Consider the following 14,251-nt stretch of genomic DNA (forward strand, 5'->3'; position numbering starts at 1 on the left):
CTGGTCTGCGCATGAGCAGAAGACCTCGGCAGCGCAAGCACGCCGGAGCGGCCCCATTCAACAGAACAGAAGACCGCACAGCGCAAGCGTGTCTAATGGAAGGAGAAGGCAGCGTTAGTCGGCGCCATGGAGACGGGGACACCAGCACCGGAGGAGGTAAGTGTATAACTTCTGTATGGCTCATATTTAATGCACGATGTATATTACAAAGTGCATTAATATGGCCATACAGAAGTGTATAATCCCACTTGCTGCCGCGGGACAACCCCTTTAACTAAGATTTTAGTTTAAAATTGAAAATCTATGCAGTAACAGATACAATGTAAGAATAACTCAATATATTTCATTATAAGTGTAAATGAAAACAAAGATTTTGATTTTTGTGACTTTTATACATTGAGTGGATTAACCCAATTGTCTTTATGTGATTTACGACTACATCTGTTGAATTTTCTCTTTTCTTCTTTATGCTCACTTCTTGCTGTAAACATGTATGCAATATTACAAAGCTTATTATTATGTATTGAAAAATTAAGTAAAAATTATTTTAGGGACAACCCCATTGCTTGAACAAGGCAAGGTCCGAAGTCCGAGAGGAACTGGAGATCCAAATTGGGGACTAAAGAAGGACTGAATTTAAAACATACAAGCCAGACAACAGCCAAGTATGCTGTGAGTACAGCCAGGACCAGAATACAAGAAGTTTAGCCAGCACTCCTAGCCAGGGAGAGCCGGATTATATATCTGAAGGGAACCAGCTGGTTGGCTAACAGAGCTTTCACTCCACACAGACAGCTCAGCTGCTGACATAATTCATGAGGATTAGCTGACAGAGCTGTAAATTACCAGCTAGAAGTTCAACCAACAGCAGCAGGGAGATGTTTAACCCTAATTAGTCAGGACTAACTGAAGTATGTGTGCACTGGCAGTGACATGACAAATAGTTTCCTAAGCAAGAACTACACTCTGTCAAAAAAAAAAATCCCGCCTCCAGAAGAAGTTGTCATTTTGCTGCAAAACTCAGCATGCAGTTACATTTCAGGCAGATATGCAAATGATAACACTTGTGGCATGATAAAATGAATGATCTTGCCACCTCAGTCCCTAAAATTGGTTCCACCTTTGGCCTATAAAAAAGCTCTCAGAGGCTACTTGTGTGTAGTGACCTCTTTTTCACTTGTTTAGAGCTTGTTGACAACCAGGCGCCTCTACGATGCAGAGAAGAGATTTCACTGTGTTACCTGAATCTGAGAGAAGGTGCATTATTGGAGTGCAAAATGCTGGATGATTGAATCAAAGAATTTGCGCCATCTGGGCCATTCCAACTGGACTGTTAGGGGGTGTTGGGACCAGTAGATGCATGAGGGCATTCACACAAGGCGATTGGGCTCAGGATGTTCTCAACAGACCACCAGTAGAGAGGATTGTCTAATTACCTAAAAGCATGGGCAACTCCAACTGTTTAGTTGTCTGCTAACCACAGACAGGTGGTACCATTATTGCAGGCCCATGTGTCTGTCGGAATAATTTCCAGGACCTTGGCTTAAGAACATTTGATCTCACTGCGGCCATTACTTGTATTGCCTTTGACACCCACCCACCTTTGCCTCCATTTGCAGTGGTGTTGTGCACAGCTACACTGTACGGCTATGGAGTGGAATTGGGATGTTTTCAGTGAATAATCCAGGTGTGGCGTCTTACCAGTGCTGGATAGGACCCGCAGGTGTAATAGACATGCAGGTCACTATAGAGTAGTCAAGATAGCCAGGAGTCATTATTGGGAGGTCTTGTGTTGCGGTACAAATGGAGGAGGCTGGTAGCTTTGTCAGAAGGGAAGCCAGGAGTTGGTATCAGGAGGTCTCATGTTGCGGTACAGATGGATGAAGTGGGTAACGTAGTCAGGAGGAAAACCAGAAGTCAGTATCGGGAGGTCTTGTAGCAATAGCAGAGAAGCAGGCAGAAATGGAGCTGACCAATCAATGCTGGGGAGCAGAATAAGTACGCAAGGAGGCAGTGGCAGGGTTAGGCTTTTATAGGAAGTGCAATCAAGATCTGAGGCGGGGTCAGGACCAGGAGTCATGAGCCAGAAAACTAGGATCAGGGAATAAGGCTGAGAATCAATGCAGGGGTACTGCTCACAGGATGGATAGCTCAATAAGAAGGGCTACTGCTTGGAGTGCAGAATGTTCCCAGTTCGAGTCCTGACACCAGGTTTGGTTTAAATTCTGCCTTTGCTATGGAGCAGTACACTACCCCCACAGTTGGTGTGATGGTATGGGTGGCCACGCATAGTAGTAGTATGAGGGACATTGGCATATCAGTGATATATTCAGGATATCCTGCAGCTACATGATTTTTGTCTCATGCAGCCACATGCCTCCTTTTTGCACCAAAAAATAGGACCTGCTCTATTTTTATGCACATTTGCACACCAGGGGTGTTCATCAAGGTTTCTGTGAGGTGCACAAATATGCGCGCAATGCGCTGTGCAATTATGTGGAAAAAGAACACATCTGAAACTCACTAGGTTAAATAGCCATTTAAATTGGGGAACATTTATCTGCCACTTGCAAATGAACAGTCCCTGCGTGCTTTAAAAGTACAGTAAAATGTGCCAATACACACTCAAAAAAGCCTCCTTCATAACACAAATATGTTGTGCTGAAGCCTGCGCAACAAAGCATAGGCCTGTGTGAAGGAGCCCTTAATGTCACCATGATAGTGACATTCAGGCGTCATACATGTTGTCACCACCATCGGGACACCAGTGCTTAGCATCTGGTTGCAACCCAATGGCCATCAGCGATTACATTGCAGAGGGCTGATGACTTCACACAGGGAGCACGCTCCCTCTGTGAACCCTTCACATGCTGCAATGTACATTGATAGCTGCATGTAGCGGCGTAACAACAGGGATTGCTGTTCTCATCGATTCCCACTGTAGCAGCAGGCTACCAGTCACAACTACCTCCCACTGCGGGATGGTGCAGGCTCACTTCTGAACCCGTGCCATCCACAGGACATAAGTTTGTATCAAGTGCCCCCTAGCCAGAATGTAAACTTACGTCCTGCTATATTAAGGGGTTAAACAAAATTTGGACTGGTTCTGAAGGAAATAACTCTATTTTCACCTGGGGTGTAAACACTGTGGGTTATCCATAGTAGAATTACATGCAGAAATTCTAAGTATTTGCAGCTGCAGCATAGTGAAGAGATTTTACTAAATCTCATCCACTCAATGAGAAAAAATCCACAGTGGAATGTGCAACGTATACTGAGGATTTTCGTATGTATTTCATACTTGGAATACATGGTGAATCCGCACCAAATCATGTAACAAATGCAACTTTTGCTTCAGATTTGTTACAGATTTTCTGCAGTGGAAAATAAATCCCGGGTGGAGATAACTTAAAGCTTTCAAGTATATTTCACTTCTGGATGGATGCGGTATGCCTTTCAGGAACAAAACTGGCAGGGAATGATGGAACTTGCAGTTTGATAGTGTCTAGTGACTCACATATTACTAATACAATTTCCAGGCAGCAATAATAAAATATAGCACAACACAAAAGGAGATATTACGTGTTTAATAGGCACAATATATGTGGCTCCAAGGGCGGCTTATGCATGCAATATTATAGGAATCCGTTTCCACTTTTCTCAGAACTTGACAGCAGTATTCAGTACGACTGATCTTGCTATTATTTTCATATGTTGTTACATGCAACTACTATGTCTCAATTCCTTCACGCCTTGCCATGGAATGGTTAAAACATCGAATGCGCACTTCTATGGAAAGAAAACAAGATTACAAAACAAAGGTATAAGGATGATTAGTAGCTTAACCCCTTGAGGATGCTGCCCCTACCCCATTTTCATTCCCCCCCCCCCCTTTTAAAAGATCATAACTTTTTTTTATCCATCACTGTGGATGTCGGAGGGCTTGTTTTTTGGTGGACAATCATACATCACTGTGAAGTTATAATCGTCAAGATGGTAGACACTCATAGTTTAGATGTTTTTGTACGACAACTGTCAGTATTGTATTAAAACAGCTGATGACTTGTCAGAACCAAAGGTTTATTATTGGTGTTAAGGCCCATTTAGACAACGATTTTCGCTCAAAAATCGCTCAGAGCCGTCTTTTCAGCGATAATCGCTGTGTCTAACAGCACTGACAGTGTGCAGTTTTCGTTAAGGAATTATCAGAAATTCACAGCAGGATACGGCTAATACTATTATTTCAGCTGTATCCCGCTCCCTGAAGATAGGCAGGGTATGAAGAACAGAGCGGTCCAGCTATGTTCTTCATCCCCCGCTCGGAGCGCTCTGCTGTATAACAGCCGGGCGCTCCGATCAGAGAACAGCTGGATGTAGAAGACAAGCGACCTTGGAGCTTGAAAAATCTTAAAAGATTTTTCGAGCGATAAACATTGTGTCTAAACCAGGCTTTAGTCAGTTTAGTCGATATACTGATAGTATTGTTTATGATCTAGTACTAGAATATATTTCTTCTCCCTATGTCATTACCACAATAGCATGCATGCATTGATTAGAATAGGATCATTCAGGTGTGAGCAATTGTTTCACTGAAATATAAAGGAATCCTTGATGGTAAAAGCACCTAAAGGGTTAATATCGCTGTGTTAGGGGTGTACAAATAACAGCCCTGTATGCTATAGAGTAATAGGAACCAAAAGGGTCTAGTAAGATCGCCATGCAAAGATGCTATATATTACTTGCCCTGATATATTAGGGTTGATAGAAGCCAGTGCAATAATCAAGGTGTAATGACCACTAACTATTTGAGTAGCATATAGATTGACCACCCATGCTGTTATAGTTACTAACCAGCACTGACTAAATTACTGCCATGTCTGATCTAACAATTAGCTATAGGTTAGCATGAGTAGCATATGGACTGATTTCCAAAGGGAGGCTGATTGTTGCCAGTGATATGCTAGCTAGGTTTTTCAATACCATTGAGGCTTGCTGACTAGCACTGACAACTTTCTACCATATCTAATCTGACTGACATCAGCTGTAAATTTCCTGTCTACTATCTGAGCTAATATCTCTTGCTTCCTTTGAAAAGGCCACAGGGGTGATGAAACATGTCAGGAAGGGCATCCTGTTTTTAGCTCAGAAAGGCGTAGCTCACACAGGCGTATTCCCGTGGCGTAAAAGTGCCCGCTCGGGCACTTCTACGCTGGGCAGGAAAGATAGCCCTGGTACTATCTTCCTTGCCGGAATACGGCCGCTGCCATAAACTCCTATGGGAGCCAATGACGGCGGACGAAGAAGGGAGGTGGGAGGGAATTTAGCAACATGACTGCTAAACTCCCTCCCCCTTCTATCCTCCTCTCTTCTCCCCTCTGGCTGTTTGGAAAGGGAGGGGGTAGAGGCAGAGCTAAGTCCCACCCCCTCCCATTGCTGGCTGCAGGGGTGGCAGGAGCTTAGCTCCACCCCCTCCCAGTCCTCTCCCATTGCAAACAGCCAGAGGGGAGGAGAGAGGAGGTGACCCGGTGAGGGGGAGGGAAGGGTGAGACAGCTGCTACGCTGTCTCCCTCCACCTGACGGCATATACGCTGAGCCCATGCACCACATGGTAGCGTATATCGGCCGGCTGTGAAAACGCTGGCCGATATCCGCTTGTGTGAATAATCCCTTATGGTGTAACCTATGGTTAATTTATGCCTAGGCATTAATAATCTTACTATTATAACCGGTACACCTAGGGCTGTATTTCTTAGGCCGCCTGCAGATGGCCAGGTCGGATACGGCTGCGAGAATTCTCACAGTGGGACCCGACCCGAGCGCCTGCAGAGAGCAGCGTGACACTCACCCACTCCCACAGCTCCGGCTCTTTCATGTGCCGGCGCAGAGCGGAGCCGGCGTCCGGTGAGGGACGTTTCTGTGCGGGGCTCGCCGAGCCCCGCACAGAAGTAGAGCATGCTGTGATTTGTTTTCTGCGCGTGATTTCGCGCAGACAAATCACGGCCGTCTGCATAGGATTGCGTATTGTAATGCAATCCTATGCAGGCGTGCACGGGCGGAAATTCTGCGGGGAATCCCGCCGTGGAATTTCCGCCCGTCTGCAGGCGTGCATAATAGAATATATTTGTTCAACAATCTGACATTTTTTCTACTCTGTGTATCCATAGTTTTTGTTACCACTTCTACATAATACATGCTCAATAACCTTTTTCACTATTGTCGTCTTAATGGCTTTACCTTTTTTGTGACATTCTCAATTTGGCATTCTTCTGTATTTGGTTTATAGTGAGGGCAGAAAACTGCTTCAACTTCAATTTTATATTTCATACCAGCAACTACCTAATGTAAAGAAAGTGTGAATGAAATGGTTAATACAGAAAAACAATCTGTAATTAGAGGCAGAATGCTATATGTCATCATATTAAAATGAATTTCACATTAGCCTACAATCACACGCGCAGTATTTGTGATGGTTCAATAAAAGTGACTACATTTTCAGACAACTTCTGCTCATCTAAGCGCTCCTTCACACTGGCGATTGTGATGTCGCCGCAAGAAAATCACTGCAAAATTACATTTTTGTTCACGCAATTTTTGATTGTCACCTATGTTTTTTTCGGAGAATAATCTTGCATCACATCACTGTCGCCCGCAATTTTCTCACGCAAAAGTCAACAGGAGTTTCTAATGTTAAAAACGCATCACACGAACATCGCAAGTTCATGCGATGCGACAAATCGAAGGCTCCATAGGGAAACATGGGTGAGAAAAAAAACAAAAAACGCAAAATGCAGAGAGATAGGACATGCTGTGGTTTTCAAATCTTGCAACGGCACAGAACAGAAAACATTGCAAATGGGAATGAAACCATTGGTTTCATAATTCAGCGTTTTGACTAATAGTCTGTGCGTATCTCAGTAATCATGTAAGTGCTGCGGAATAAGTTGGTGCTATACAAATAAAGATTATTATATGATTATAATATACTTCAACTAAAAATTGTTTTATTGCTGAAAACCAAATTTGAAGTTTCTGCCACAAGGGGTCTCCCTTTCCGCTTTTTTTCTGCTATCTATTGCTGGTTGTTAGGTATTACAGTGGGTATAAAAATCTCCACACCCCTGTCAAAATGCCAGGTTTTTGTCACATTAAAAATATGACAAATAAATCATTTCAGATTTATTTCTACCTTCTATGTGACTCATTATCTGTACAATTCCATTGAAAAACTATTTTACTTTTTCACCGAAAAAGATTTTAATGTGGTTGCATAAGTGTTCACACCCTCTTATATTTGGGGATCTGGTTGTGTTCAGAATTGGCCAATCACATTTACACTCATGATAAATAGTAGTCAGCACTCCGCTGCCATTATTTACAGAGATTCTGATTTCCCCCATATAAAGTTCAGCTCTTCTACTAAGGTTTTCGCCACATTTTCTTAGTTGGTCCATAAAGGGCATACAGCACATCAAAGGGATCTGATTCTTGAAAAATATCAGTCAGGAGAAGGGGACCAAAAATGTACAAGGCATTACATATACCCTGGAACACAGTGAAGATGGTCCTCAAGAAGTGGAGTAAACTTGGCACAACAGTGACATTACAAAGAACTGAAAATACCTCAAAAATTGATGAAATGACCAAAAGAAAATTGGTCCAGAAGACTTCCAAGAGGCTAACAGCAACATTAAAGGAGCTGCAGGAATTTCAGGCAAGTACTGGTTGTGTAGTGCAACCATCTCCCGTATGTTTCATATGTCTGGGCTGTGGGGTAGAGGGCAAGACTGAAGCCTTATCTAACAAAGAAAATCATCCACGCCTGGCTATGTTTTGCCAAAACCTACAACAATTCTGCCAAAAGCATGCATGAGAACATGTTATGGCTTGATGAGACCAAGCTTAAACTTTTTGGCCATAATTTCAAAAGGTATGTTTGGTACAAAGCCAATACTGTGCATCACCAGAAGAACACAGACCCACCATGAAGATGGTGGAGGCAGCATTATGTGTGGGGCTGTTTTTCTGTTACTGGAAAAGGGGCTTTAGTCAAGGTGGTGGGAATTATGAACAGTTCCAAATATCAGTCCAGTAGCCTCTGCTAAAAAGCTGAAGATGAAGAGGAATTTCACCTTCCAGCACGACAACAACCAAAAGCATAGCTCCAAATCAACAAAAGAAGATTACGTTTTTGGAATGGCCCAGCCAGAGCCCAGACCTGAATCCCATTGAAGATGGAAGAGTGGGCAAAGATTGCCAAGTCAAGATAAGCTTTGCTGATAGACACCTACCCAAAAAGACTGAATGCTGTCATAAAGCCAAAGGGTACATCAACAAAGTATTAGTTGTAGGGTGTGTATATTTATGCAACCACATTATTTTAGTTTTGTTATTTTTATTTTTCCGCCCTAAAAGATTTCTGTTTGTTTTTCAATGGAATTATACAGATAACGAGTCACATCCATCTTTGTTGGATTTTTTTAACATAACAAAAACATTTCATTTTAACAGGGGTGTGTAGGCTTTTTATATCCACTGTAGCTATGGGAGCTGGACTGTCTTCACAGGCTGCTCCCCTGCACATACAGGCTGCTCCCTAGGCACAGTGTCTGCAATCTCCAAATTCTCTGCATCTCTTGCAGTTTCTGTATGTGTGTACTTATTGGGCCAGAATGTCTCTGAGTTACCAACTCTTAGGCCTCATGTCCACGGGGAAAAGAAGAATTAAAATCCACAGCAAATCACTCGCATACGGATCCGCGCCCCATTGGAATGCATTGACCACCCGCGGGTAGATAAATACCCGTGGATGGTCAATAAAAGTGAATTTATAAAATTCTGGAGCATGAAAAAAATGGACATGCTCCATTCAGGTGCGGGTCTCCCGCAGGGACGGCTCCCACAGGCTTCTATTGAAGCCTATGGAAGCTGTCCGGATCCGCAGGAGACCTGCGCCTGAATTAAACTCACCTGCTCCGGGCGATGCAGATCTTCCTTCCATCGTGGCAGGATCTTCTTTCTTTGGCATGGCGGATGTGCCTGGCGCATGCACGCAGCCTGCAGCCGGCGTGCCAAGCACATCCGCCGGGCCGAAGAAAGAAGATCCGGCCGCGAAGGAAGGAAGACATGCATGGCCCGCAGCTGGTGAGTTTATTCTGATTTAGTGCCTCATGTCCGCGGGGCAGGAGGGACCCACTACGGATTCTCCATGGAGAATCCGTAGCGGGCCTGATTTTCCCCGTGGACATGAGGCCTTAGAATCATCCTGCGAGAGCTGAGGAGCAGGCATTCACTACTCCTTGCTGATTAGATCAGAGACAGAGCAATGCAGCATGGGAAGTGAGAGAAAGATAGTACAGGAAAGTGAACTACTGGCAGAATGGTCAGCTTGGGACATGCTCCCTACCTGAAAATGGATTGGAAACAGGGCAGTAGAAAAACAGGTTTTGTACAGATTTTTTCCACAGCGTGTGGACCAAATTTTGAAAATCTCATCCATGTTGCTACTACTGTAAATGCCACAGATTTTCCTTGCAGAGGGTCTGCACGAAAAATTTGTGCTAAATCTGCCTTATGTGAACATAACCTTAGAGTGCATTAACACATTGCTGACTTGCTGCAGATTTTGTCACTGATTTGGTGCAGAGCTGCAAAAAATGTCACCCCTTCTATTTGAATTCAATTGAAAGTTTGAAATCTGCTGCAGATCTGCTCCAAAATCTGCAATGTGTAAATGCACACATGGTAACATTTTTTTCCCAATGGCTGTTTTTTGGTGTGGTTAAATCGCTATCTCTATTGATTCTATGTAAAAATATGCATGTTTGCATTCATAGCATTTTGCTTGGTTGGGTTTATAGGTTCAGCGATGTTTAAAGGGGAACCTGTCACCTCCTTATATCACCATTACGGTGCTGTTAGGGGACGTGGCAGGGAACAAGTTAATGCATTTTTTAAACTCACCCATGATCTAGCACCGTCACCTTCTAAAGTAGGCGCATGGTACAAAAGTCTGCTTGATATGCGAAATCAGCGCAGGGCACCCGCGTGGGAGATCCGCAAATCAAGCCGCCCATAGGGATGCAATGGCCTCCACAAATTAATTAAAGTATGCAGATTTGTTTTGTGAACCTTTTGGTCTGGAAAACAAATCACAGCATGCTTCTTTTTTCTGCGTTTCCCGCACAGACGGCTTCCATTGTAGTCAATGCAGCTAACGCTGCAGATGTGCCGCGGATGCACAGGAAAGCAGGAGATTTAGAAAAAAGAACTGTACTATACATGTCTGACAGCGAGCCGTGAGAACCATGTGCAGTACAGCGAACCTGGAAATGAAGTGACCCATGCAGACGCCGCTGGGTTAATTTCTACTGTTACATAGTGGACACACAGACAAAGCTTTTAGATGCGTTTCGGCCAATAAACGCGTGTAGTGGCTTTATCTGTGTGTCCCACTATGTAATGGAAGAAAATAATTAACAAAGAGGAATCTTTTGCACTGAGAAACCCGGCTTACTTATTTGTTATGGAGAGACTTTCCGGCTGCTGGGACTTGCGGCTCACTGGTGTTATCTGTGCACTTCCAAAGAAGCAATGGATTTAAAGCCCCTGGAATAGGTGAGCTTACAATCTTTTTATTGTCATTAGATAGCTGGACATTGTCTCCCTTCAGCCTAACATACTATGTTCTGATTAACCCCTTAAGGTCCAGGGTGTTTGTCCTAAAGGATCAGATACTTTAGAGATTTTACTTTTAGTTTTTTGTTTTGTTTTTTAGTTTAGTACTGACGACAGTCATGTTTGTGTCTGGAGACCCAGGGGTGAGCGCCTCCACCTTGTCTTTGCTGCGGAGCAGTATGCTACACCCACTGCTGGTCTAATGGTCTCAGGGTAGGTGGTGGGGGGCAAACATAGTAGTAGTATGAGGGACAATGAACCCTTAAGACTGGGTGCACATGGGGCAGTATTGCCATGGAATTTCTGTGTGGACTTTATGGGGAGAAATGGCCACAGCGGAATACAGGCGGAAGCCGCTTCAAAACCCGCGCCGAATGGCGTGGGTTTTGATGCTACATTTCTGCCACGGAAACCTTGTGGGACTTCCGTGTGGTCCCACTGCCGTCATTACTCAAGATTTCCATAATATTTACGCCCGTGTGACCGCATCCAAAGACGGCTCTAGACAAGCATATACGCAAATACGCTGGCCTCAGTGCAATGTATTTGTGCAGTGAATGAGGTAGATTTACGCACATATTGGCGTTTACTACTGTAGGACCAGTTCACATGTGCACAACACACCCTTTCCATAATTTAATAGGCTATTTAGCCTAATGCGATGTGTTATTTCTCTTGTGGAGTTGTGCAGTGCATTAAGCATTTGCGTGCATATTGAGTACATATTTGCATGCCTCTCATAGACTTCTATAAAATAGACCTATTATTTTGTGTGAAATCAATGGGTTCTATTCTCTGCATATCACACAGGCAAAGTTTACGCACACAAAAGCACTTGCAAAAAGGTCCTCTGAAACCGCCCTTACTATACATTGTATGAGTGCTGCAAACCTTGTCCCACAGCTCTTTCCTATGCTTGCTCCATACACATGAACATTCAACTTAGCTGAATGTTTGTGTGTTTAGGAAAGAAAGTTGGCTTATTTCCCAGGAAACAATCAGATTAGGCACAGAAATTCAACAACATCTCAGATCCTTCTTTGCTCCAACATTATGTGTTAGGGAAAGTGGAGCTGCCCCTATACACACTAGAGCGAGTGTTTCCCAACTCCAGTCCTCAGGGCACCCCAACAGGTGATGTTTTTAGGATATCCTATGGTAAGAACATTTGTGGCACTGATAATAATTACTTCACTTGTGCAAACACCTGAGGAGATTCTGAGAGCATGATTTCTTAGGGTGCCTTGTGGGCTGGAGTTGGGAAAAACTGCACTAGAAAGTCATCCGGCATCAGTTATCGGTTGGTTGAGATGAACAAAGTCTAATGTGTACGGGGGGACTTACATCATTGTATATCAGAACACATTACTAACCTGTTTCTGTACTCGGATAACCCTGTGAATCCCAGTGATGTAACCATCGTTGCTGTATTTGTTGTATTCTTCTTTGACAAATTGTAATATACGCTGTACATCTTTATCGTTTTCATTAGCCTCTCTCCAGCCTCCCATCAGGCCCAATTTCTTGTTTTGTGCAAAGACTTGTGAACATAGAGCCAATGTGACTACAAGACATATCTTCCAGATCACAGCCATCTCTGTTGGTTCTCTTTAGGGGTTCTGTGCTCTTGGTATTTGCAGTTTCTGTCCTTCTTCCAAAGTAAGAAGAAAAGCAGGAACTTCAGTATTTAAACTGATGAAAGCCAGAGTTTGCCAAGTTTCAGTGCATCACATGTTCGGCATCCAGCTAGCGATAACAAACATTTCAAGGAAACATTTCCAAAATACAGGAAAGGCTGATCCGTTTTTCTCTCATCATAGTGATCTGTTGTTCTTCTGGCTCAGTAGGACTTAAGGCAAAGATCTGTTCAACATGTACAAATAAGGAGTGCTAAAAGCTATTTTGGCATCTTGCATATTTTGAGTTGCAAATTACTGGCCATCGACGTTAACTAGAGTCTTCTGGGAACACAGTGGAAAAGGATTCCTGTCAACACAGAACATGCGCTAATTCACGTGCACATGTACTTTTTACTGCATCATGACTAAGGCTGTTTTCCCATCACATTTTGTAGACAGGTTTGGCATGAATAGTAGATACCTGTGCAATATACAGGATATATGTAGATTTTTTTTAGTGGAATGCGCACATATGCCACAAAAGTAGATGCCTAAGGACTTCCACAGATGAACGTGCTTGTCCAGGTCTTTGCGTACGTGAAACTCATGCCTGCAAAACGAGACAAAGCAAAACCATTGGTTTCAATGGGTTCGTTCCCATGAGCGAAAAAAGATTGGATCAGCCCTATGTTTCTACATGTTTTTCTATGGGCAGAAAGCTGCCATAGAAGTCTATGGCAAGTTTAAAAAAAAAACAATCAGTGATGACCCCTGTTCGGTTGCGGCGAGTGTATTTGCGCATAGATTCATCTGTAGGAGCCCTAACAATTTTCCTGTGCTTGACAGATGTGGAATGATCAGGGTAGATGTATAATGTATAGAGGAGTAAAGGCAAAAACAGACGAACGTTCGCCGCTATGGATTGAATTGGTGTATGAACTAGGTTGGGAGATGACAAGAAACAGGCTGATACACACATGCCAGCATACAATACTGAATTTTTGCACTCGAAATGCCAGTTCACACGATGGCGTGTTATACACTTTCCGTGGAATAGAATGGCAATTAAATGTCAAATTAGGGCCAGTTGTCTTTTTTCCCCACACATACATATATACACAAACACACACATATGTAGGTTATAATGGAATAAACACACATTTCATATAAATAGATGTGTATGCAATTTTCTTTGCTTGGCAGCTGTACAGTTACGTGAAAGAAAGAATTCGTAAAACACCGTTTACATGTCTTCATTATAAGTAGGTGCTCAATAACTCTAGTGTCTGGTTATTTAGGGTATGTTTAAATGAATACAAATGCTACGAAATTTCCGCAGCATTTCCACATTCAAAACAGCAGATTTGGCGTAATTCTGTCCTGTGTGAAAGGCCTTGATCACTCTTTCAAGCAATGGAGATGTCTACTTAACCAGAATATATATATATATATATACACCTCTTTGGATCTATTTTATTATGCCTGAGGAAGGACCCTGAGAGGTGCGAAAGCTCGCTATAACACCATGTATTTTTGTTAGCCATTAAAAGGTATCAGATCTACAATATTATTTGATTTCACTTACTGGAAAAATCATATTTTGCCCTTCTGGCTAGCACGGTACCAAACTTTCTTCATTATAAGAAAATCGCACACACACCTATTCCTAGGGAATATATCTATTCGTTTCATGATAATGTACACATAATATTCATTCCATGTTTAAGAACAGGAAATATGTTGTCATTTAGGCCTCGTTCACACGAGCGTGCATTTTCACATGCATGGGTGCGCACATATCCGCGCACCCATGCACGTGCCAAAACATGCGTGAATAAAGCTCCGTGCAGCATTGCTCTCAATGGGGCCACTGCTGAATGGCCGAGCGCTGCCTATGATTGGCTGAGCGCTGTGACCAATCACAGGCAGCGCTCAGCTGTCATTCAATGAATGGCTGA

At 43.2% G+C, this 14,251-nt stretch overlaps 1 protein-coding gene across 1 annotated transcript; it reads right to left on the reverse strand.

Annotated features, from left to right (window-relative positions):
- Positions 1 to 3,572: 3,572 nt before the first annotated feature.
- Positions 3,573 to 12,499, reverse strand: LOC136619755 (cystatin-like). Its single transcript, XM_066594518.1, has 3 exons — positions 12,048 to 12,499; positions 6,235 to 6,336; positions 3,573 to 3,789 (listed from the first exon to the last, which is right to left on the reverse strand). The coding sequence occupies exons 1-3, from the start codon at positions 12,267 to 12,269 to the stop codon at positions 3,718 to 3,720; spliced, it is 396 nt and encodes a 131-aa protein (XP_066450615.1). The 5' UTR covers positions 12,270 to 12,499; the 3' UTR covers positions 3,573 to 3,717.
- Positions 12,500 to 14,251: the final 1,752 nt, after the last annotated feature.

This window comes from Eleutherodactylus coqui, chromosome 3, assembly GCF_035609145.1.
Source record: "Eleutherodactylus coqui strain aEleCoq1 chromosome 3, aEleCoq1.hap1, whole genome shotgun sequence".
In the NCBI taxonomy this organism is placed as follows: Eukaryota; Metazoa; Chordata; class Amphibia; order Anura; family Eleutherodactylidae; genus Eleutherodactylus; species Eleutherodactylus coqui.